The 26753-nt window shown below is 34.8% G+C and overlaps 1 protein-coding gene, 1 long non-coding RNA gene and 1 other non-coding gene across 8 annotated transcripts in view; all 3 read left to right on the top strand.

The window, feature by feature from the left end:
- Nucleotides 1-637: 637 nt before the first annotated feature.
- LOC143305398 (uncharacterized) lies at nucleotides 638-1928 on the top strand. The gene is made up of 3 exons (XR_013062298.1): nucleotides 638-1151; nucleotides 1346-1413; nucleotides 1589-1928. It is a non-coding gene; the product is annotated as an uncharacterized LOC143305398 (long non-coding RNA).
- Nucleotides 1929-8686: 6758 nt separating this feature from the next.
- The window catches only part of LOC117601396 (xaa-Pro aminopeptidase ApepP), a 31265-nt gene continuing 13198 nt past the window's right edge, over nucleotides 8687-26753 (top strand). For 3 of the 6 annotated variants that reach the window (XM_034318082.2, XM_034318081.2, XM_034318078.2), the window contains exon 1: nucleotides 8687-9534. In XM_034318082.2, coding sequence (XP_034173973.2) covers nucleotides 9489-9534 — 46 coding nt within the window. In that variant the 5' untranslated portion in view covers nucleotides 8687-9488. The remainder of the gene's footprint in view (nucleotides 9535-26753) is intronic. The other 3 variants (XM_034318079.2, XM_034318077.2, XM_034318080.2) reach the window with 3 other exon arrangements.
- TRNAA-AGC (transfer RNA alanine (anticodon AGC)) lies at nucleotides 17960-18032 on the top strand. The gene has a single exon. It is a non-coding gene; the product is annotated as a tRNA-Ala (tRNA).

Here is a 26753-nt window from a genome sequence, read left to right as displayed (position 1 = left end):
AGAATTTCGTAAGAATTTATTGTTTCAATTTATTGTAATCAATATTAACGTTTATTATTATTTTCTTTTCCACTGAATCGTTTTAATTGTAAGCATTTTTGATAATTAATTAGTACCAAGGTCAAGAAAGAAAAGATTAGAGACATTTTTTTTCTTTAATCAATTCATAGAAAAAGAATAATTCATTTTTCATTTTATTAAATAATTTCGTCTAGTATTTTAATACATTTGTTTTAAATTAGAACAAAATTGAAATAATTTGTATTTTACTGCAAATGATTGCTTCTCTTCTGCAATAATTATCTTAAACAATCTATTTTTGTTAAATCGTAGTAATTATATTATAATATCCAGCTTTCGATACAAGTTTAAATTAAAATAGAATCACGTTTTTAAATCACATGCTGTTTAAGCATAATTAATTATTGGACTTTGTTTATAAAAAAGAATTTAGACAATTTATAAATCACGACTTAATAGAATTTTCAACAATTTTTAGTATGCTTACAATTTTAACAACAAAAATCCTCTACTGTAATAAAATGGTCTATTATATTTATTTAACAATGATTTTCTATTCTTGTAATATTCACTGAAATAATTATCAACAAGTATTTAAAACATTTCATTATTACTATCGTGTTCGTTGAGAATATTTCATGAACAGGAATATTTCCGTTTACACATAATAACAGTATTTCCTTAACGAACTCTCAAGAAGAAGAATGTTTGTTTTGTATATTTCCAGCCATCCCCAACCTCCACACTAATCTTTTCTTCCAGGAATTGTTGTGGCCGCGTGCAAGGCGGTCGGTAGAGTCAGTGTTTGTACGAACATAGTTCCAATGTTTTGATTTTTTCAAGGGTGAACTGGCCCTGAATAGAGTTGCGTTTGTACAATTAGGAATCACGCGAAAGTAGAGTCGGTGTTTGCTGCGTATTATAAAATATTTTCTAGAGCATCGCGGCTCTGATTTTTCTTTTTGCATCGTGAAAGTAGAGTCTCTGCAATTGTTCGCCGGAAATTATTCACGGTCGCGTTACTAATATTTCATATCTTTATTTTTATTTTTAATTGCTCGATATATCCGGTATTAGAGTCAGTGCACCACTGAAGAGGAGTCTTGGGCGTTGCTCCATGAGGAAAGAGTGTAAGTATTTTATTAGTTTATTTAATTAATTTTAATTCAAATAGAATAATTTACAATTTCAACCCTTGATAATTGAGAATTCTTTTTAATTGCTATTATTGATATTTTATAAAATCCAAATTCATATAAAATTTGATTACAATAAGAATTGATAATTTTCCAAATTAACCGTAATTCTTCTTTTTTGGTTACAGATGAATTTTTTTATTTTGCCGAGTTCCTGGATATCCTGATGATGGCTTTCTTCACGACTTCCGTCTTGGTACGTCACTAATTGCTTTTTATTAAAATAGAATAATTTACAATTTCAACACTTGATAATTGAGATTTCTTTTTAATTGCTAATATTTTATATAATTCAATTTCATATATAATTTGATTAAAATAAAAATTTATAATTTTCAAAATTAACCATAATTCTTCTTTTTTTGTTACAGATGAATTTCTTCACGACTTCAGTATTCTCCTACAAGGCAGCCTCCTACCTGGTGTTGTCCATCCTCCTACTTGACTGTCGGAAGAAGAGTATATCTGCGAACGGTGAGTCGCATGTTTTATGGTTCCTCTAGTGCCCAATCATGTCGTAGGACGAATGGTCCGAATCGACACGGGTTACTAGTTGTATACGTGGTTCGCAAGCATAGTGACCATGGGTATGATTATACCCATGAGTAGTAACATTTTTGTTGTTTCATTTCATTTAGTTTAGGCTAGGTCTTCTTGTACTCCGCGTTTTAATATCATTTCAATTCCACATATTCCAATAGATATTTATGAAATATATGAATGCTCTTAAATGTTCTTAACTGTGGAATTAGAATATTTTAATACCGAAACAATTTTATTTAGTTTGTCTGTAATAGAGAAGTCAAATACTATCTGACTTAATTATTGCGATGGTTCAAAGCAATATAATATTGATAGTATTATGTAATCTGTATACTGTATATACATATTAATGATGCTATTACATTGATTTAATTACATTTTGTACACTATAAATTCAAATATGATTTGAGAATTTTTTAAAATTTCATTCATTCAATAACGAAGTTTAACTTATTTACACGTTCATGAAAAAATGAACAATTTATGTGCAAGAAGACAATTCGTGACGGGTAGATTTCCAACTCAGAGTGATCTATTTCAACACATTTTGCGTATTCTTGAAAATTTACTCTGAGGAGGGAGTCATCCGAGGATGTTTTATTAATTTTCACAACAAATTCTTGTTTCATTGCAAAGAATTCTTAATTAAAGACATTAAATTCTTTTTTATTAAAATTTTGCATTTCTTAAATTAGTGTTGCGAAAAATTTCCAGCGCGAGAGTAAATATGACGATGCACTGACTAGTATTCGGTGGGAATCCTTTTGGTTTTTAAACTCAATCCTTTTTATTATTTAATTAATCAAATTAGTTACAAGGATTCCGCGGCATAAGACCGTGAACACCATCTCTGGGAGATATACCCATGCATTACTAGGCCTTTGCAGGCGCAGCTTTAGAATACGGAACATATGAAAATATGTTGCCATATTCTAAACTGTAGTCCTTTTGTCTATACTATGGGCGTCCGCAAATCTGACACCGTTGGATGCAACGTGTTGGACGGGCGGGTAGCGCTCTTAGCGAAGGGGTGCACTCTGTCCTGGCGTTACGACGTCCAGGCGGGGTGGGTGGTATGTAGCGTCTGGCGTAAGTCTAGGGGGCGTGAGACCCTTCGTTGCCAGCTGATATTAGCAGTGCACCATGTTTGCCTCATAGTTGCTCTATTTTGCTTTTCAGTATTTGTTCTTAAAGCTTTATATTTACAAAGTCGAGTCACTTTTATTAAAATAATGAAATATTAGCCCGTTAGATGTTTATGTACTAATCATGTTTGTAGATCAGGATTTTCAGGTTTAATCCCTTCCGTGTTTATTGCCAAAGCCCATTCACGTGCCCAGGTGCTACTTGGATGGGTAGAGGCAATGGGCATGATGACCTAGTTCATAAGAATAATAATTAGTAAGCGGCTGGCATTGTGTTAGTATATCGTGCACGACGTAATCTACACATATGGTGTGTGTGTTTTTAGGCTGTGGGATTGCGTCGGTTTAATAACTTTTTTTCATTTACTTTTAATTTGAAATAATATTTTATTCAACAAGATGTACAATGAACGTACAAACCAAATAATATTATTACCATTACTATTACTATATTGCCGTTACTAATACCATGATTATTACCATTATTATGAAATATATTCTATATCAAAGTTGTTAATTAAATTTTGTAATTATCATTATACGCAATGATTGCTAGCCTTGCCAGACGATTTCAGTGAAAAATGGTACGTACCGTAGAGTGTGATGTGAGATGAAACTCGGGTGACGGAGGCGTCCCGGGACGTTCTCCCTAGTTTAGGCTCTTGCGCCCGGGTGGAGTGTATGGGGGTCGTGGAATGAATTTTTGCGAGAATGTGATTTTGCCTTTTTTAAATATAGCGTTAGGTAGGTAGGTAGTATACCTTCTGGTGTGTGTGATAGATTGTAAGTAGGTAGGGCCGGGGCAGGTTGTCACAGTCTCTTGGTCGGGTAGGCGCGATTTCGCGTGACCAACCTGTACCTGGAATATATTTGAAGAATTGACGATACCATCGATACGAACGGAGTATGCCGTTCGCCTTCGATTCTATCTGTACAATTTTTCAAATTTTTGGCGACTTCATAAGTCGTCATACGCGATCGCGATGGCACGAAACGCACAAGTTCTGCTCGAGCACGGCACGTGTGCACGAACAACGACTTATATGTATAAAGTCCTTTTTCGTCCACGTGTCAATTAGAGTTTCGCGATTTTTCTTTTTTGTTAATTGTTTTTTTTTTTGTTTTGCGAATTTGCAAGTCTCGAGCTTTAGATATAAGTTTCAGGTGGGTGGACCGCCCGAAGAAAGAAGAGGCTATATGCCGAAGCGCCCCGACAAACTGTCTCTCAAGAGGGGAACTACTAATGATTTTGCATCCTTTTGCAAAAAATGATGGAAAATCATTATCGTTACTACTTTGTCACTGTGCTTGCCTGTAGTTGTAGTTTTGTAATTGCAGGAGAAGAGGGGGCCCGTGACCCCCATGATTTTGGGCAAATCGCGTTTTTAATTTAGTGTTGCGAATACTGACCACGGTTCAATTTAGTGTTCCGAATGAATATCGATCACGGTTCAATTTAGTGTTGCGTATGCATGATTATCGCGTTTCTTTCTTGTATTGCTTTAAAATAGAATTTAACTTTTCAATGTTGATTGCTTTAAGATTTTTGAGAGTTTTGATTTTTAATGTTTTAATTGCTTTAGTGTTGCGAGTAAAAAATTCACGGTTTGAGAATGCCCCCTTTTTGCATTTTAATTGCATGTCTCTTAAAGATAGCGTTGCGAATGACATTAGCGCGATTGTTTCCCAGTGTTGCGACTTATAAATACGCGATTGCTTTGCATTAGTTTATAGAGTTCCCTGCTAATTAGTGTTGCGGTAATGAATATTCGCGTTTTGCATTAGAGTTGCGATATATGATGAAATGCCCAAAAACGATCCAGTGGAGTTGCCATGGTCCATAAGGCAGCTATGAACCAGCTGCCGTGATACAGCCTTGGATTGGCTGTACCCCTTTTTTAGATTAGTGTTGCGTCTTACAAAATTCGGTTGATTTGAGTAGTGTTGCGTTATTACAGATCGCGTTTTCTCTTTTTTTCTTTTTTTCAGCTTAGTGTTGCGCATAATGGAGCAGCCTTCACGCGTACGCTTTTGTACATATTATATAATTAATGAAATTAGTGTTGCGAGTAAAAAATTCACGGTTTGAGAATCCCCCTTTTCTGCATTTTAATTGCATGTCTGTTAAAGATAGCGTTGCGAATGACATTAGCGCGATTGTTTCCCAGTGTTGCGACTTATAAATACGCGATTGCTTTGCATTAGTTTATAGAGTTCCCTGCCAATTAGTGTTGCGGTAATGAATATTCGCGTTTTGCATTAGAAATGCCCAAAAACGATCCAGTGGAGTTGCCATGGTCCATAGGGCAGCTATGGACCAGCTGCCGTGGTACAGCCTTGGATTGGCTGTACCCCTTTTTTAGATTAGTGTTGCGTCTTACAAAATTCGGTAGATTTGAATAGTGTTGCGTTACAGTTCGCGTTTTTTCTTTTTTTCTTTTTTTCAGCTTAGTGTTGCGCATAATGGAGCAGCCTTCACGCGTACGCTTTTGTACATATTATATAATTAATGAAATTAGTGTTGCGAATGAATTCGCGATTGTTATTAAATTTTTTACTTTTTTGCATTTATTAAATTAGTGGAAGTAACTATGACTCACATTCGGTGGGAATCCATTGCTAGTCAAGGATTCCGCGGCCTAAGACCGTGAACACCATCTCTGGGAGATATACCCATGCATTACTAGGCCTTTGCAGGCGCAGCTTTAGAATATGGAACATATGAAAATATGTTACCATATTCTAAACTGCAGTCCTTTTGTCTATACTATGGGCGTCCGTCAATCTGACACCGTTGGATGCAACGTGTTGGACGGGCGGGTAGCGCTCTTAGCGAAGGGGTGCACTCTGTCCTGGCGTTACGACGTCCAGGCGGGGTGGGTGGTATGTAGCGTCTGGCGTAAGTCTAGGGGGCGTGAGACCCTTCGTTGCCAGCCGATGTTTTGTCATAGTTCAGAATGTTTGCAATTTTAAAATTAGTGTTGCGTCTGATTTCGGTTTGTTTTATAGGGTTTGCTTAGGGATTGCTCTTATGGGCAGTCAAACTTTTCTTTTCAGGTTCCCCTGTACGCTCCCTCCCACTGCCCCGCCCCCATTCTTTTTTCTTCCCTTTTTTTAATTTTGAAAATGTTGAGCGTTCGGTTGTTGGAAATACTGTTAAATAATATATGAATTTAATGTTTTCAGAATATTATTAAATACGATAAAGTTTTAAATAGAACTTTATTCAAAGTTTTATTTAAAATGAAAGTTCATTTTATTTTGTGATGATTGGTGATAAATTATTTCAAGGAATATTTGTTCATTCGAGATAGCTTATTAAATTTTAATTCTACTTTATTTAAACAAAAGTAGTGGATAATTGTTGTTCGAGTTGTTTAGTTTTAATTTTTGATCGCGATGTTTTGTTTCAAGCTTACGGAGAAGCTAATTAAATTACTTTTATAAATTTTCAAATTCTTTTCCTGAAAAGCAAAGTCCACTCGTGATTTTTTTTTTCAGTTTTTCCATTTACAATAAATTTGCAATGAAAGGTGTATTGAATAATATAATGCAACAAAGTCGAGTAGAGTCGTGGTTGTACGTACTATATATTGTAGTAAAAGGCAGTTGTTTCAATTAAAATATTGTGTGCTATTTGTCGCGAAATGAACGAATATTAAATACAATAAAATGAAATAATTAATGTTCTTAACTCAAGTCACTTAAATCAAAAATATATATATTTCTGAATTTTTTTCTCTTTATTTTGGTACTGAAGTTTGCTTCAAATTCATATTTCGTATCAAATTGATTTTGAATTATTAACAACCACTCTGACTTTTATAAAATTTGATTGTTACTAATTTATCTTCTTTCCAGCTATTAATTTTTCTTTGTCTTTATCTGGATTCAATTAATCAGTTTCTGTTACAGAAAAATATCTTCATAGGAAGTGTGAATTAATAATATCGGATAATAGACTGGAAGAAATGTAATATAAAATCTAGCGTCCATAAATGAAATTCAATGTATCCACTGAAGTAAAACAAGGTGAAAATGATTGAAAAGGAAAAATTATTTTTATGAATGGTAATATTTGAACCGTACTATTTTCGAAAATTGTATTTAATCCTTTTCTGTTTGTTTCAGGCAGGTTGCAAAATTTATGATTAAGGCTAGATGAGCCTCATTATTTTCTTAAATTATGTTTAATCCTTTTTAGTTTATTTCAGAAAATATTCTGATAACAACAACAAAATCAACAAATTCATTATAGGTATTCAAATTTTTATATAGGCAGGTCGTAAAGTTATTAATAAGGCTATATGAATTTTATTATTTTTAAAAATGATGTCTAACCCTTTTCAGTGTGTTTCACGAAGTTTTCTGGTGAGGACAACAAAATCAACAAATTCATTGTATTTATTTATGTATATGGTCATTAAGATATAATCGTCAAACACTGCAGTGTTTAAATATGAAGCGTTAGATTTAAGTGAATTTTTATATTATATTATAGGAATAGGCAGATATTCCTAGTAATATAAGTATGTAGGACAAATATGCAATTGCATATTTATTAATTACAGATCTGTAATCAAAATCAAAATTAAAAAATGTTGCAATAGGAATAAAAAACAAAAACATACGTAGATATATGTATAGATAAGTAGATAGATAGGTAGTGAATAAAACTAATGCTCCTTTTGTTGTTCGTTTGCACAACAGTCGAAACGTTTTGCAAATGTGCATCAAGAGGATGATGTTATTGAATGAAAGTAAAAATTTGCATAAATGGAGGGTGGATGGGACGAGGTAGGGCGGGTCTCCACCCGCAGCAACCTCCCCGTGGTGAGACCTGGGCAATCGTTATTATTTGATGACTAATTAATAACTGTATCATTATTTCTATTGTACATTTATTAATTATGCAGCAAATAATACGAGCGAATTGGCTGCGAAATTTATGCTTTTTTTTAAATTTAATCTGTGTTATATTTTTTTCAGGAATTATGCCTTTGAGATTCTGAAGTGTACCACATTACAAATACAATTTTATAGAAAGAAAATTAATGATAATGAATGCATGGTCAGTATTGTTTAATTATGTACTTATACATATAACTATCGTAGCATACACGTGTCATTTAGGTGTATGCGAAAGGTGACGTAGTATAGCATGCCGTTAGTTGGCAATAACTGAGGTGGCGCTTGAATCAGTTTCTGTTCAGCTTAATTTTCGATTAAACATGGGCTGTTTTACCGATGCGGAATTCGGCGTTCGGCCTCGACGCTTGCATCGCCTTAAACGAAATAATAGCTCCAGGAAACGATCTATCCAAATAAAGATCAAGGTACATCAACATTTTTATGGACCATCGTCAAAAACAATTCAATTTATTCTTCATTAATTTCCATAAATAAAAACGTGACCAAATTCATACCAAAACTGGTTCCAACCCAAAACAAATCATCCAAGACGATTCAGACAAACTAGATCTCTTTTGAAACCAAGTCTGAAAATACAGAAATCATCGGAAGACCACCACAGTGTATATAAATCTGAATCTCTACGACCCTTGTAGGGGGTTGATAGTGCCTCTCGCTTTTTCCGTGCCGCGAGGCAAAGACGAGGAAGGTACAAAAATACCGTGAATCCTCGTCGACACTCGGAGACTTAACGTCGGTGTCATAGAAGGGGAAGAGATCGTCGAGATCGTCGATGGTGGAGGAGGAAGAGAGCGCGAGGTGGAGGCGGATGACGACAGAGAAAGAGGGAGAGAATTGAAGAGTGAACCAGTCGCCCTCCTGCCTTTCGTTTCATCGTCGTTCAAACAGCGCTTCAGACAAACTCCGTGCCACAGATATGTCCGTCCGTGCGTCGCGTTGACGCCATCCTCGCGGTAACGGATCGTCGCTGGTGTTGGCTTCCCTTCCGATACCGGCGCATCCTCCTCAAGGTCGCCTCCTGATACCCTGCGCGACACGCGTTTTGTTTCTGTCATTCTGGAATAACACCTGGCGCGGATAAGACGACGACCGCCACGTGGAGTGCTTGTGCTTTGTTTTCATTCAACGTTACTGAATTTCAAGTGATCAAGCAGCAATTTACAATTTGTTGGCCACTGATAAATACATTATCTTCCAGCATTTGGATACCTTCGGATCATCGCAAAAGAATACATTTTTCAAAGTATTTCTAGAACCGATAATAATTGAAGAAGGTAATATTTATTGGAAAGATAATTAATTAAAGAGAAGTGAGAATTGATAAAATAATTATGACGATGGTTGGAGTAAAGGATATCAAAAGTTTCTGAATTAGAAGGAATTCAATACCAGAAGAGGAAAAGGAATTTGATTGATAGGCTGTCAGTGAGTTAAGCCTTGGTACCGGAACGTCGCGTTTTCGCGTTCTCCAGTTGCTCCCTTCCTCAACGTGGTCGGCTGCTATTATTGCAGTGCTGCCTAAATATAGGTGAGAGCGTATGCTTGACGCAAATCGAAAACAGAACCTGTAAACGTGCGTTCGAAATTTTTATTCTCAACGTATCTGGATCTTGAGCGGTTTCGTTTCTGTCAGTGTTCAACGATCGACGCGATGAAGGGATCGATACAATGGCTGCTGGTCTCGATCTACGCTCTAGGTAAGTTTGAATATCTTTGCGGGAAAATTAATGACAATTAAATTTATCTCGCCGATGCATTTGAGGGTTTTTGAAAAATAATCACCCACGTGGATTATAGTAATAAATTCTAAGAATAATGATTATCATAATTATTTGTAAAAGAAGGATGGAAACTTGGATTAGATTAGAAGATTAGATTTTTTAGACAATTACTGACATCATTTCAAAAGTGTTGGTTAATATATCTTCAGCATCTTTATGGTATCATTAATTGGTATTTCAGAGTAATATTTCTTCGGTTGTCAATGAGTGCAGCAAATGATTAGAAATTATGTAAGCAGTCTTCATCACATTGTAGCAGTATTATTGTGTTTTCAATAACAACTTTAATGATACCACGGAAATACGTTAGATACCTCGCATAAGGTATCGATTGCAAAATACTGAATTTCAATTCCAAGATTCCTTAGAAATCTTATGAAACCAAGTAAGATTCCATGATCAAAGCGTAACTATACTTTGAACGAATCTTTTCTGAAAAGAGGAAAGAAACAATTGCAAAAAGTCTGCAAAGAACCGAATCCATGAAAGAGGTGAAAGTAAATGTAAATTCGTTTATGTAACGTAAATTGTAAAGGGGTGCTAACAAATCCGATGAAAAAACTGAAGAAACTTGTTGAATGAAAAAGGAGCCACGCTTAGCAAAGCGTGTCTGTAAGCTTCGTAATTAATTAAACACACTTAATTCATACGTGAAATCCCGTTAAGAAACGAGCCGTGCTTTTCAAACATTTTCCCCCAATTGACCAGCCTTTTCCGCGCTCTGAAAAAGATTAATGGAACGCGTTTTACGTTTAGTTATACGTTTAGTTATACGTTTAAGGGACTGCTTTAATAAACGTGGATAATGTTTCACTTACAATTTCCGCGATTAAAGTTACACGCTTTTCATAAACTCTATAAATTAATCACGGCCGAGTTTAATGAACAACCGTGTCCCATTTGAAGTTTACAAATTTTATTTTTCTTGTTTATTTCGAAAAATTAAATAAGCGATGGGGTGGATGATAAATTATCTTCGCGAAATTTAATAATTTCTGTAATACCTGCGTCGTTTTGACGGATTTAACTGTTCTAATATTAAAGTATGCGTATCTTTTGCGTGTCTAAATGAACTGTTGCACTATCTGGCCACAGGCTCGAGTAAATTTTGCGGGCTAATTGCGAGAGCAAACTAGGAGGAGGCTGAAACACGTGTACGTTAACACACAATAGCGTGGTGGATAATAAACGTTAGCAAACCCGGCCTAAGCGTCGATTGGACAAATGTAATTCTCTCTGTCAAATATTGACGTTAAATCGGATCGTTGTAAGAGCAAAATCAAGGGGCACGATATTAGAATTTCTAACCAGTAATCAAGAGAAAAGATTTTCATATATCAAATATATACAGAAATAATTCTATTGCTAATTAAACAGGTTCTAATTCCAAGGTAATGAAACTACTGTTCGTGAACGTCAATTTTAATTTCAATCTTATCTCCATGCGTACACAGTGTTCGGACTATATATGTCTCATTCACGTGTTAACGTTAGTTAAACACTTGTCGCATTTTTCTCGTTATTAAAAAATGACGTGCGTGTGGGTACGCTAAGTATGATAAATGACCAGGGGTTTCGTAAGTGATTTGCGCGGTACGTTTGCAGAAGAGGCTAACGATGCAATTTCGTAATAAAACGTGATCCAATCAGAGCGCCAAAGGCAATCTTTGTAATTATAATACCAAGAAACTGAAACAAATATTTCATTCCAAGCTGACTAAAATTACTATAAAATAGCAATAGATTCGAATCGATAAATTATTCAAACTATTATAAAATCTAATTTTCACGCGAAGGATTGTTCTCCCTGTGATTGGTTTATACATTTCCGGCACCCTTTGTTCCTTCTGTTATTTTTACTTCTGTTCGGCAACCCAGAGGGTCGTTGAACGGTTTGATTGCAAAGCCTCAATTTAACCCCTTTTTGGATCATGCAGTAGTAAAAGTAGAATTATTAGTCTATAGATCTCAGAGTAGCTTTCAAAGGATTGAGTAGATGATTGAAAATTATTCGATCTATAATTTTCAATCATTTTATATTGCGGTTTATAACGAAACATCAAAAGTTCGTCAATAGATTGCATATGACCGGAGGTTATTAGCCAGTTAAGTTCAATGTTACATCCTGTTTGAGTGTCATAGAAGGTTCCAGCACTCCCCAGTTACCTTTTGACGTTGCTCGGATAATCTGTTATGATCACGTCACTTGTTCATTCCGTCGATACTGTTGTTTTATCACTTCCGGGTATGTGGAGCAGCCGATATATCTTGTCAAAGACAGGTATCTGTTATCATTTTTACGAATCATCGATCGGTGCAATTCGTTTCTGTCGCTTCTGACAGGAATGACAAGTGTCTTCGAGATGACTACGTGTTTCAAGTCTCTAAAAACCACATCGTTTAAATTAATGTCAGAAAACGAAATTGTGATTTTTACGAGTAATAAATTCAATCGTCAATCTTAGGAAATTTATGAGAATTATTTCATTAATTACAAAGCTAATTCTGTATATATTGGATTAAGTGATGTGTTCTAATTATCGTTGAATTGAAGATGACTATTTCAATATAATTAACTCTTTATTTAATAATTAACTAGCTACACGATACACATGGCACACATTAACCGAGGTAATATATTCTGGTTTATTGTTGCTAAGTTCCATGCATAATTACTTGTTTTAATGAAATATTGCACTAACGCCGGAAACATTGTAATTTCGTAACTTTTCGTGAAATGTTCCCGCATGTAATTAAAGTGCGCTTAAAAGGATCTTTTTCTAACGGTTATCGATTCGTCGTGCAAGATTCGTCAGCAATGTTATAGGGAACATGACGTCAGTTCTAATTTAAGATTATCGCTGGTTAAGAAGAATTTCGCAGTGGTCGATTTTCCAAAAATCCATGGACGCTATTAAGACGTGGATTTATATTTACTCGCGTCGTCATGCGTGTTCTCGGGAAAATTCAAAAACTGTTTCTTTAAATATATCGTCGAGCAGATGCGGGAAAGAAACTCCAAAGAAAAATATATTTAACTTCATTTCATAATTCACAAAGCATCTTGCAGATCTTTTATCAAACGCGAACCGTGGAAATCTACCCCAAATCTTTAATAATAATATTTCCAATTTTAAGATAATAAATAGAGATCGAGGTTTGTGGAATGAATGCAGAGTAAAATGAAACTCGTTGCATTCAACTTCTCACCTTTCTTTTTAAAAATAAAAGTTGTACTTAATTAGAATTACTTCAAAAGGCACAAATTCACCTAAATGGTGTAAATCAGATTTTAATTTCAAATGGATTACTTCATCGCAAAAAGCAAACTTGCATTCAACATTGCACGCGATATTAAATGCAAACGCGGATAGAAAGCCCGCTGACCTGTAATTAACAAAAGCACTGCTTTCTTCGAGCAAAAAGTTCAGTCTTTCATACGAGCCAATGAATTCGAAGTGCGACATTGAAATCTCGAAAATGCATCTATTCTGCTTTACGGGGTCGCATAAGATAAGCCAACCAAATGAGATGCAATAATTCATGTGACACTCCTAATGCACCACGTGATGCATCATATCAGCGACAAAATTTCTGCACCATTACCTGTTCACACCGCGTAATCTACATTTACTGTATCTGGAAAAAATGATCAAAATTGACGTTATAGAAATATTGGTAACAGGAAAAATATTATAAAATGAATTCACCTTTTATAAAAAAATTTATTATAAATTGATACATCACTGTTATTATTACTCTTAAATAACAAAATTATGAATTCATGGCAACAGTTTTATATATTAAAAAATGACATAGCTTGACATTATAAAAATATTAATATTATAATAAATTTAAATGTCAAAGCTATGAATTCGTGAAAAAATTTTATATATTAAAAATTGACACAGCTTAACATTATAGAAATGTTAATATTGATACAGAAGGATTTATTACAGCCAAGTAACATGTTACTTCAATGTCATAACAAATCATACCATGAAATTACAATACACATAAATCCAAAATTGTGAATATGCATATGACAGAAATTTAGTACGTTGCTTCAAAGTTGCACGAATGTACAGAGGATTAAACATTTCACAGTCCGACTCATCACGTCGTTGTTATTTCTCTTCACCCGTCAGCAATTCGATCTATAAAGTTTACGTACTGCAAAATTTATACGACTTTGTTGCAAAGCTTGTGAATAAAACCGGCAAAGCTTGGTATTTAAATGACTAAGCATCTTCTAAATATATCTGGCTTCTTTCTGACGGTGCGGTGGTATGCTAAAAATTTTGCTTAGATTCATCCTCGTAGCAGACGTCTGTTATGAGATGTTTGCGTAAGCAGTATCAAAAAAGAAGATAGTTTATTCATTAAAATATTTCAATGTAATACATGAACTATTAAATTTTATTTTTTAGAGCTTTTTGAGAATCAACTATCTCTAATAATTTCAATTTAAAGAAAATTAGTTAAATTAAATTTTAATTGCAACTAATTAAACGAATGATCTGCGAAAATATTTCTTTGAATAACAAGTATTCCTAGAATATTTATGGCAATTAAAATTTCATTCAGAAACAACTGTCCACTGAAATTCATGGAAAATAAAGCTGCCAATAGAAACAAGTATAATGTAGACCTCACAAACGACCAGAGATGATATTCATTATTCTGAACGTAGAAACTGGGTTCGATTGCCCGGTGAATGCACCCAAGAACAGATAGTTGGTCAGGTTGTACTATAAATAACGGAAGTTTGCGCGCATGTTGGCGCTTCAAAGTTATTTCTCCGGCGCCTTCGGTCAGACATGCACTTGACTCAACAATACCTTTCGTGACATAACTCTTGCCACGTGTTCGATACATTTAACCTTTGAATACCTCTGAATGTTCGGTGATCAATCAGAAACCGTTTTCCTCTACATTTTATCGTCACATTTCGGAGAATACTGGCACACGTTGCTGAAACACAGAAACAAACAGGGTGATGCATGTTTCTATTAAAATAAATGTAACTGGAACGATTTGAACTTGATAGAAGATAAAAAATTATTTTTTTCTTATTTATCAATAAAAATTGAAAGTATTTTAATTATTGAATGGTGGGTTAATTTAAATTTAATCTTCAACCCTTTTGTATTAAATAAAATACAATCAATCAATTCCATAATTACCATAATTTACAATAATATAATCTAGATAGAAATTTATAAATGTTGTATATCTAAACTTCAATAAAGCTGTGTCATAGTCGTTGGCAACCATCAGGGTGCTAAAATTGAAACAGTTGCGAACGAGCTCCGTAGTATTCGCGCGTTTTTTCGCCTATTTCTACTTTTATGGTGGATATATAGTCGATAAACATTCGTACTAACAAAGGTCAGACTATGAGAAACCTTGGATGCATTTTACACTCGAGATGATTCGCACAAAGCGATTACTGTGCATGGTAATCGTGGAACTGCATCTCGCTCGATCACAGTGCATTCATTTACTCCTCGAGTATCTTGGACGCTGAAACGAGTGTAATTGTTGCTAAGTGCTTGAACGAGTAATTCGAAGTGCTAACTTCCTTATTACATAACATAATTGTACGATGGTAGACCAAGGCAGCTATGAAGGAATCTCAAGAAAAGTACGAAACGTTCTTTGTAACAAGATTACCTTATCAATTTGTGATCAGTCTAAAAGTGATCAGATAAAAACTTTGAATTCAACTATTATTTATGAAAAGATTTTCATTCAAACTTTATCCAATTTTTGACACCTTCTCGTTAGTGTAGAGTTTAAAATTATTGATTATTTTTCTTTTGAAAATTTGCTTCTCGTTTAGAATCGCTCACTCGATACAGCGAGATAACAGATATGTTTGTTTAGCAACTGTTTACGTGCAGATAGTTCACTGAACGACGTAGACTTTGATGGCGGAAAAACGGTGTTAGTTCAACTGCAAAGCTACTAGGAAGCTGGGCCAACTATGTATAATAAACATACCAGAAATTCCTTTGAAAACGTGAATCTCTTAAGCCCCAAGGCACACATAGATTGTGTATACACAGATCTGGCATAAATTAGAAATTGAAAGCTTCAAAAATTAATGATGCTCTTCTGGAAAATGCGAACTCGCTATCAGCAGTAGTAAGATTCATTAACCTATCGAAGAAATACTTCACACGAATTAATTTTTATATGCAATTTTTAATACCTCGGGAAAATGTTGGTGTCATTGCAAAATATACATCATAAATCAGTGAGAGAGATTCAGAACGCCAAGCAGACTGTTTGTAACAATTAGCCGTCAGAAATAGAGCTCTATTTTTACATAGGAATCTTATAGACCAGACTAAAGTGTCTGTAAAAACGTGGAAATACTTTGAATACCTTGGAACTGGGTCAATAAATCCAGAGAAAAATTGTATTTACTTTCGCAGAAAATACATACCTATGTAATAATCTGAATAAATAATCCACAAATTAAAGATACACAATCTGGAAACGTGTATTCAGAGAGAAAAAACAATCTTGATGGTTGAATAACATTATTCTTTCAACTAATCAAGTTACAAGAATAAGAAAAAACCAGTATCATCAGCTGTAATAACAAGATTGAGAGATATTTCAATTTTCAGATTAAAGAAATCTTGTATGATAATTTGAACAACCATAATAAAATTTAATTTGCCTTAGTTTTATATAATCAACTCATCTCATATTGTTATCGCTAATTAACCCTCAGGCGACGGACCATGGAGAACGCTCCTCTTCTAATTTAATTTTGTATTTCCTATTATTTTCATTTTCAAAATTTTACGTTGTTCTTTTGAAAATTATTCTTTCAATATATAAAACTCTTTCGTTTAAAAATTACACATATCCTTGTATATATTTTATTAATTTGGATCATGATTGATTCAAACTCCGCTTTTCAAGGGTTAAATAATTAGAAAATTCGAAATTAAAAAGAATTGCGCAACGAACATAGAAGTAGATCAATAAAGGGGGAATAAAAAGAGACGGTGGTTGGTGGTATCGAAAAACAAGAGCAAATGGTGAGCAGGGCCGCAGCTATAGAAAGGAGCCAGAGCAAACGAACCACCAACCTTCGAAGCTGTAAAATCCAAAACTTCTTACAGAAGATGTTACTTTTATGTTAATGAGAGGCAAATTATCGGAAAAGAGGTCTGTCGGCGTAGCAGGCTGCCATAGAGTAACAGAGGTTCTCACAGGACCTCTTTCTCTTGGTCGTACTTTCACCAACTATCGACTTTCTCTTTCTCTAACGCCACCTCGAAATCCGATAAACCTGACTGACTATGTTTACGATTATCGTCAAACGATATCGTTGCACAATTTAAGCGATAAGTCTCCCTGGTAGTTCGATGGAAATCGAGTACCAAGTGATTGGATATTGGGTGTGCGGCCCTGATCGATTATTCACCCCTTCTTTACAGCTTCATCCCTTACCACCTGATCGATCGACTCTTCTCGATGTGCTGCAGTCTGGTATTAACCCTTTCACTGCAGCAGAATTTGATGGAAAATTCATATGCATTGCAAGGAGAAAATTTATAACAATGATGCAAATTTTTTGGTAATAATTCAATAATGATTCGTTGTCAAAATAAATGGAAATGGTGGTAATTGTTAAAATATTGAAGAATATTTTGAAAATTTATAATTTAAAAATTATAAACTATTAAAAATTATTAGTAATATTTAAATTTAAAATAATGATTGGACTTTTCAAATTAATTTCTTGGGAATTGTTAATACCATTGCGCATTATGGATGCAGAATAAGAATTACATAAAGAGAGAACGGAAATAGTATAGTACACGTGTGTTCGTAGAAGTAATCCTCTTTTACCTTTCTGCGATCCTGGCACCAGAGTGGCGCCATGTGGTCAAATGAGAAAGCAAACGAAACAAGTGGGGGATGAAATACACCTTGAAGGGCAAGCAATTTAATTTTATACCTACCTAACTTGCAAACCTAAGATTCCAAAAAAAGGAGAATTTTTATTATCACCTTACTTATAACATTAAGGTATCATCATTTTGTTTTCTATACTTTTATTTTATGAAAAAAAAAATTAGTATATTATTGGTGCAATCATTTTAATCTAAATTTATATTTGGTTAGAATAATATCGAAGGAAATATCCTGTTCTATCAATAACAAAGTTAATTTTAACTTAAAAATGTTACAGAGAATAAGGAATATGAGATAATTATACAATTTGTCGGTTTATTATTAATAATTTTAAAAATTGTTTCACAACTATAAATATACCGCGTTGTGAAAGCGGAAAGGAAATGTTGAAACATCTGGGGGCGTAGCTCAGATGGTAGAGCGCTCGCTTAGCATGCGAGAGGTACCGGGATCGATGCCCGGCGCCTCCAAATTTACATTTTTTTTTATTTCCAACATTTTATTTTAATTTAAATAAATAATATTTTAATCTTTAACCTCAATTATAAATAAAAAGTACATAATACAATAAAGTAAATTAACACTTCCTTTTGAAAACCAATAATAATCGTAGAGTAAAATTATTTTATATTATTTATTTAATTAAATGATATTTCCACAAACTATTTCTTAAATTTAGTACTCCTTTCTTAATTATTAATAATAAAGTACAACATATAGTATACAATATTTAATTCATTAATATTCTAATTCTTTGCATTTTTATTAAACCTAAAAAATATTATCATGTTTTATAATATTATAAAAATAAATGATCGAGGGTCAAGAAAAATTTGTACAAATTTTTCTATAGGAATTTTAACGAATATAAAATTACGAATGAATGAATTGATGAATGGGGAAGTGACCAGTCACGTGACGGTGATTCGTAGTAAAGTAGCGTAGCTCGTGTGTACGCACGTAGAATACACAGCCAGGTATAGCGTTTAGACGTTCTTCATGGCGCTGTCCTAAGCTCGTTTAGCTCCTCTGACCACCTCTTCGTCGGATCTGTTTCCCGGTTGATTCTAAACCATGATTTACCAACAACTGGCAGAGAAACTAGTGCTAGTTCGTTGTCCACGTTATCCTAATCCCGTTCCAAATCCACACGCTCTCATCGCCTCTTGGTTACTTTTTGCCGCGCTTATATCCGTTATTCGTACCGCGATTCATGGAAATGAACGCTAATTTTATGATTGTTAATTTTGCAATTTAATACAGTCGATGATATTTTAAATTTGTTTACAAATAAAATTATTTTATTTATAAAGGCTGAAGAAAATATTGAATAAACCTTTATAAGTTATATACTGTATGAAATTTTATATTTAAAATTATATTATTACAAAATTATAAGAATAATATAATTAAAATAAAATATTTAATTAAAAATTCGGTTCCTGTATTTTTAGTCACTTTTAGTAGAAGTCTTGTATTAATTCAACTGAACATTTGAAATCTTAGTTATTGTTAAAATTTCCATAAAATTTCAGTAAAATCAAGAATTTCATCCAGTGGTGGATGACACACCCTTACTAAATTCTGTGATCCTGGTTCTTACCCTGATCCACGTTCTCAGAGCTATTGTTTGGACGCGGTCAAGCGTCCTTTCCGAAGCATCCTCTATAACCATTACAGGTATCAAGGAAACAATCTGAAACCTTATAAAAAGAACACACGTACCATCTTTCTTATTCTGATTCTATTTAATTTCAAGAAACTCTGTACATTGAAATTAACATTATTTATAATGAAAAATTATTTTACTTGCATAGGTATTTCAAATTAATCATTTCAAGTAAGCAATAAATAAAAAATCAATCTAAGTACATAGAAATTTTAGAACAAAATGAATACAATAATTATTTTTAAGTTAAACAATATATTATTGGATAACGTTCACATTTGTTTCTATCGATCCACCCACATTTTGATTTTCAAGGGGATTTTTCAACCCCGTTGGTCCAGTTAGGGTTGGCTAAGCTCAGAATAAAAGGAACACCGTTACATAGAGGCGCATCATACAACCCTCTTTGCTTCGTGCTCTCCTGTTGCTCCGCATGTTTTTTCTTTGTTCAACCTTTCAAAATTTACCACCCTTTATTACTAGCATCCGTATGCATGTCTCGTACGCCTCCTTGGACGAACGTATCTTCGTCGGACCAAGCACCGTACAATTACGTGTGCGGAGATACAAAAGCGATAGCGAACACATCATGCAACCCTAATAATGCGTGTGTAGATAAGGTGACGTAATGTGCGTGCCACGTGTACCTGTCGTGAATAAAAAGTGAGTTAGTTGTGAAGTAGATTACGTGTTCGCGTTTCTAATGCTATTGACGTGCATTTACGATCCAGTTTCATGATCTATCCAATTAGTTATTTAAGTACGGGGCAGGGAAGTATTGAGTGGTTACTGTAATAATTTATTAGCCTTATTCCAATATTTCTTTTATTTATCATGTTTCATATGCAAGAGACACTTTGTACCAGTGAAAGGGCGGTTATATCCTTTCTTATCTTACATTCCTATTATAATATTAATGCTATCAAAAATTTTATTTAAAATTGTTTTTTTCTCTTGATTATTTTATTTTATATTAAATTCATGGTAGATGGTCACCAGTGACCCTCATAGTAGTCAAAATGTTTTTATATTTCTGGTTATACCTGTCGAGTGACAAAGGATTTACTATCCACTTCACAATCTTGAAATATAAAAAACAGATAATTCCAAGAAACGTGGGAATAATTATTAAAGAGTTTGGGGTAAGGAAATATTTCCAAGAATCAGTTTTGATACACCTCGAGGATACTCGTTGTTTATGCGTCCCTTGCACAGTTGGACCGCAGTCAGGCTTTGGCCTCGCCACCAAAAAGGAGGAAAGGAGCCCCAGGAGCAAGTCACAGAGATCATGCTTTCCCGATAGCTCACGTTCGTGCAGCAGTGCGTGAGCCTAACCAGTCTGCTAAGTTATGGTGAAACCGCGTATGAGTGTATAGTGTCGACTAAAAGCTAATTAACTTTGAGATTGGTCAATTTGAAGAATAATCGGCAAGTTTGAGTATCGGAGCAACTCGAAATTCGAACCCAAATGAGACTTGATTTTGGAGTCGATCGGAGAAGTCGAAAGAGACGAGTAGCTTGAAATAATCGAGTTGCCTAAAAGATAGTAAAGTTTTCGTTGACACTGTACATAATAAAGTATGCGTACGTGCGTCTTCTCGTTGCATGTATTTGTACATATGGAACACATGGCGAGTAGTCGGGCCCTTTGAACACTCCCTATGGGGGCTGATTCCTTGGTAAGGCCACGCATTGCCCCTCAGGCCCTTTGTCCTTACAACACTGATGTGCTCTTACTACACGTCCAATTCACTGTCCTCATGAATTTAACAATCTTAAATGAAGATAAAATATTCCTCGTATTTATTAAAAAAAAAATTAAAGATTATCCTATGAAAATTAGTATGGTAATAATTTACATTTTTTAAATGTAAAACCATGAATTTTAAGTGTCTCAAATATCTGAAATAATGTATAAATTTTTCTAACGAATCATAATTAGCCTAGAGAATAACATTAGAAACTTGTTTATATATCAAAGAAAGTTCTATTTAAAAAGTGTATAATAAAGTGCAATAATTTTTTATTATTACTTCTTTATAACACACAAATTAATTAATGAACAATATAGGATCAAGAAGTCTCCGCTAGAGAAAAATAGAATTGCTATAAGAGAACATTGATTAATTTAAAAAAAAATTGTCACACGATCAATTGTGCTCGAATCATTGCTATTCGATTTTACTCGCCTCGGTTGCTGTGTTACTCCCACGCCTCGATCTCTTTCACTTGATACTTTCCTGGTAAAAATTCTCGTTCTCTATTGTTCCACCCTAATTAATGTCTGCAACAACGGTCTACGCCTCTTGCAATCGGATAGATACGTCCCTGCATCTCCTGGGTCCCTGATAACCCGCGCTGTCACTTATCCAATATCTGTGAGCAAAAAATGGTCATTGACCACGTACGGAGTAAGATGAATGGGTTCCTTCATAGTACACGCGTGTATACGTTTCATTGTACCCGAATGGCAATGAATAGAAATTATCATGATATTGTGATCAATCTCTGAGATAGCCTGTTGCATGCATTTAAGGTATAATTAATTATGTATTCGTTCCAAACTAACAATACGTGTAACACTAATGATCGTTTTATCAGAGAAAGATTGTTCCTTTGTGTTTATTGCATAAATGAATTATATGGTATCGAAACTAGCTGATTGATGTTGTATTCGAATTTATTCTTGCAATTAATGAGGAAGCATAAATAATTTTATTCAGAAAATTAATATTTCTTAACTGCTAAACTTTAATTAAGAATTGGTGGAGGAAATTTCTAATTGAAATTAAAATTAATATTTTAGTTACTTTGATTTTCAAACTTTTATTTAATTATAAAGTAAAATAATTTTAGTGGAAAGAATACAACAAATGTAACAAAATGGTAGATTTTAATTTCATTTTTAATCGGTGATTAATTTCTTCAGATCTGAAATGCTATTTTAACTCGTTTCGCCCGCGGCACAAAAAGTATCCTCGATTACAGATGCGCGGCGATAAATCGCATTATCAAGCGGAACGATAACGAGCACACGAACAAACTCGTCGTGCATACTGATGAAGCAACATTTTTTTTTTTTAAATACAAAACGTCGCATCGCGTATCAGGTTAACACGTCGCGAGTAGGTGAACTTTACAAATGTAACGCGGCCAGCTTATCGGTAATACATCGCTGTACCTTCTGTTTTCCTGTGTAATTGCAAACTTTACTTTGTTTGCAACGATTTGTTGCATCCCATTGGCAAACGTACAAAATCATAAACGCGTGAACTTTTGCAACGATCGACCCGTTTCCCACTACAAAACAGTAACCAACGCCTTATTATTATAATACATACATTCTAACAGTATAATGTTAAATTGTTTAAACTAACAATATGCAAGAAGCTTCATTTCTCAGTGCAAAAATATATTTGAATAAAGCCTTCAAGGAAGGTGTACAAAGGAAAAAATGATCAATGTTAAATGATAAATAATAAATAAATGAAAAATGTTTTATTCAATGTTCTTATCGCTTTGCGATATGCAAATTCGTTCGTCGGATGAATGTTTAACACCTCCAATGGATCTTGTAACCGTTTAACAATGGAAGGTATGGTCAGAATGGTAGCTGATGGTTCCTACGTTCCTAATAACCGCGTGTCTCTTCTGTTCTAACCCATTTCTTTCCATGAATGGTTTCCGCTTTCATCTCGTCACCTCCTTCGTGCCACGTGGAGGTGTTTCCTCCCCTCTTCCCAAAACACGTCATGATCGAACATTAATTCATTGAAGCGAACCAGAATAAACTCCTGCAATGTTGATACTTCTCTAATATCATGGCAACCAGCACAGGCCACCTCCTTGCTGTCGTTTAATCTCTTTGGCAAGTCTATTTTACCCTCATTTTTTCCTTTTGGATCAAAAAAACAGTTTGAAGATTATTTTCGATTCTGTATTATGGAGACGATGGATGTTTTTCTTGGATTGATTTCAGAAACGATGGAAGATATTTAAGACGAATGTTATTTTGATTCAAAAAATTAGTTTAGGATTCTTGGAGATCTCCTGATGTGTTTCAACTGAGGGATTTGGAATTGGATAGTTTTGGTAGGTGTGGAGGATCAGAGTTTGTAAGATAATTGAGAATGGAATTTGGAAATATTGTAGATTAGGGAAAATAAGGTTTAATAATTAAATATTGAAATATGCTTCACTTTTATTTTGTTAAAATACTTCTTTATTAACTACTAATTGTAGAAATATTCAGGGAAATGTAATTTAACTACTTAAATTTGTGAAAGTACTTAATACTTCATTTCTTTTACCCAACAAGTACGCATTACTTTTTAATTTATCACATAAACTTATTAAAAAATGTCAAATTTTTCATTACAAAGTTTTACATATTATCAAATACAGTATACCATGTTCCAAAGCTACGACCAATTTCAATGACACACAGCTCTTGCATCTGTAAGACATCATTCGTGTACAAAGGGTTAAATATTAAACATCTAATAGTACCACCATAAATAAGACATATATGTGTACATATTTTATACATGACTCAAGTCCTCACTTCCCCTGGTTGTATACATGTAATTTGAATAACCCACCGTCCATTTGGACGACCACATAGTCGACCACTTGTAGCTCCCCTAGAAGTTCAGAAGGCAGCTGCATGAAATCCCCATAGTGAAACAGGATTCACGTCGATGATCGTGTCGTGACTGGTTTAACGAATAACGGGAGCAGCACCCTTCGCAGGGGTTGAAAATTACCCCCTGCAACCTCGTGTTTTCCTGCTACTGAACCGCCCTTGTTTTCCAATAAATACAAAGTGTGCGACTGGTAGCAGGGTAAGCAACAAAACGAGATTCCTTTCTCACCCTCGGGTGGATGAAACTGGTTAACGGTGAGACTCATGGGAAACCGATAAGACGTTATCGGAAATATTCGCTTCACCAACTGGGAATGATGCGAGCCTGCTCGATTTCCGGTTGAGTTTCCACCGAGCTGTGCATACAGTTTCCGTTCGATTTATTGATTCTCCCCCTTTCGGGGTGGCCTGGGATGTACGCGACCTCTAGTTCGTGTATACAACCCCGTTCCGTGGACCAATCGGGAATTCCTATTCCCGATCGTCGAGCACCCTGTATTTATTGGCTATCGAACTTCGATACGCAACCCCGTGCCGTTGATGAACTCTCGATACCTCAAGTTCTCTCAAGATTTCCCTTGACGTCGTTTATCTTACGCCGACGCCTTGAAGCGATCAAACATGAGATACAGAAATAATAACAAATGATTGATTCAATTTTTTTTTATTATTAGAAACTTCTGCATAATAAAAAGGGATGGTATATGGAAGATAATCTTGAATAGCTCGGTTCCTTCTAACTTCCTCAGGTAATTATTATTCGAGTAATGAAGTTACAGTATGGGATGTGCAGAAATTCTGTAAATTTATATCTATTATATTTGTTGATAAATTTAACGTCGTATGGTGGAGCAATTCTGTAATATATTGTTCTTGTGTTTGATATATAATTTTGAAAAAATGTAATTAGAGAATTAAGTATGAAATGAATATCGATTACTCCCTGGTAAGATTGTTTTAAACAACGAGATAGTGTTTTATGAGGGTTATCACTCCTATTAATGATTCTGTAACCCTGTTCAAGAGGTAACGTTATTGACAAACCTCCTTGTCACATTAGATTCCAATCAGTCTCCTCTCTATTACAACTGTTCCATCTCATCAAATATTCTATTTTGTTCAACTATTCTCATAATATTTCAAACAAAAATCTCTACAAAAATTACACGAGAAAAAAGCATCTAAGAGGGTAAATTACTGGAAAAGCAGCTTAAACAATTTAAACTCTTTATTATTTGTAACTTTCATACCTTAAACTATAACATTACCTTAGATATTATACTTGTAATATATCAAAGTCTTTCATTAAAAAATATCAGCACCCCTTTGTGCATCTTATTAATTTAGCTGACAATTAACCGTAAATCAATATCCATCCTCCATGTTTACGGTAACCGAAGCATGACGCCGTCACAATGGCCGACCGAGTTATCACCCTCTCTCCAACCACAAGGTAGTTTACCCCCGTGGAGAGACGCAAAGCGACCAGTCCTCTTGGAACGTTTCGCAGGATCCACCTCTTCGAACGGATGTTCCCCTGGCAGGGTGGCGGGCAACGGCGACGCTTCGTCCCTCGAAAGGAGCCGATAAAAACCTCGGTAGCATCTTTTTCTCGAATCGACTTTCGAGGGAGGAACGCCTGGAGACAGGACAGGCGGCTTGATCTCGACGATTGGCCACTTAAGCAACCGGCCATCTCACTATGGCCAGGATTGTATGGCGAACGAAGGGGTTCGCCGGGTCTATGTATCATGAATCGGCCCCGCACGATTTATGATGTCTTTTTACGTCGAACCTTCTTCTTCTTCGTTTTTCCTTGGATCGCTTTTTTTTCTTCTTCTTCCCTTCGACACCGCGAACGTGTGCACGCACACCAATTCAGGGTTATCGATCTCCACCGATGATGGCTGACAGCGCCAGCGCAACCGCCATCCTCGTCGCGCGCATATTTTCGCGTGCACATCCGCTCCGTTCGACATTCGGGGCTTGCGATTCGGTCAGAATGCATTTCAACAGCTTCGTTATCGCGACGGTCACTGGTGGCTGGACTTAAAATGTTGGTTAATTGGGTAATTAACGGGTGACCGTCGCAGGGAGAATGGACATGGGTAGACAGACACGGTAGAACTCTAATTACAATTAAGGATATGAATGGTTAATTTTTAAATTTAAATTCTCAATTTTCTACATTGCATTATTATTATAATAGTAATGCTGTTTAAATTTTCTTCTTTCTTTTTTCTCATTATTCAATTACAGTGCTTACATTTGAAGCGTCACGATATGTATAATATGCTCGTTACCATCATACACATAGAAGTGTTGAAATTGTAGGGAATAGAAAACTAGATTATCAGCAAACGGGAACTACCAAAGAGATCAAAATGGCTTGTTTCAGGTACCTTATTTTAAATTATAAAATTGATTAAAATGATTTTGTTGGCATATATATACTTTTATTGAGATAAAGAATTACTAGTTTATGTTTCACTTTTTATCTGTTTATTTTTTTATTTTATTTTCAATTTAAAGCTCTGTATGTAAATGTTAGATAAGATATCTCTTACTAAAAGATGCAAGATCTTCTCCAATCTGTAGCCAAATCTTCCTGGAACACTCTTATCGCTTTACACGTGCCATGTAGCACCATGATTTTGGGTCATCGGCCACATGCACGTACTTTGAAGATCGACTATCGAACTCTTTATCGCCAATTCGTAAGCAAAACATCCGCGACTCTCGATTTCGTCGCGCCTCAAGTATGTATTAGCTAAAGGATCGGTTACCGCCGGGGCCAAGATCGATGAGAGACATATGGCACCGGGTATCGATAACCCCTTGAGAAATAGGTCAAAGTTTTTAAATGCATTGACTCTG

The sequence above is a fragment of the Osmia lignaria genome, chromosome 6, assembly GCF_051020975.1.
Source record: "Osmia lignaria lignaria isolate PbOS001 chromosome 6, iyOsmLign1, whole genome shotgun sequence".
Classification (NCBI taxonomy): Eukaryota; Metazoa; Arthropoda; class Insecta; order Hymenoptera; family Megachilidae; genus Osmia; species Osmia lignaria.
The sequence above is the reverse complement of the archived record's forward strand: the minus strand, read 5'-3'. Positions and strand labels throughout refer to the sequence as shown.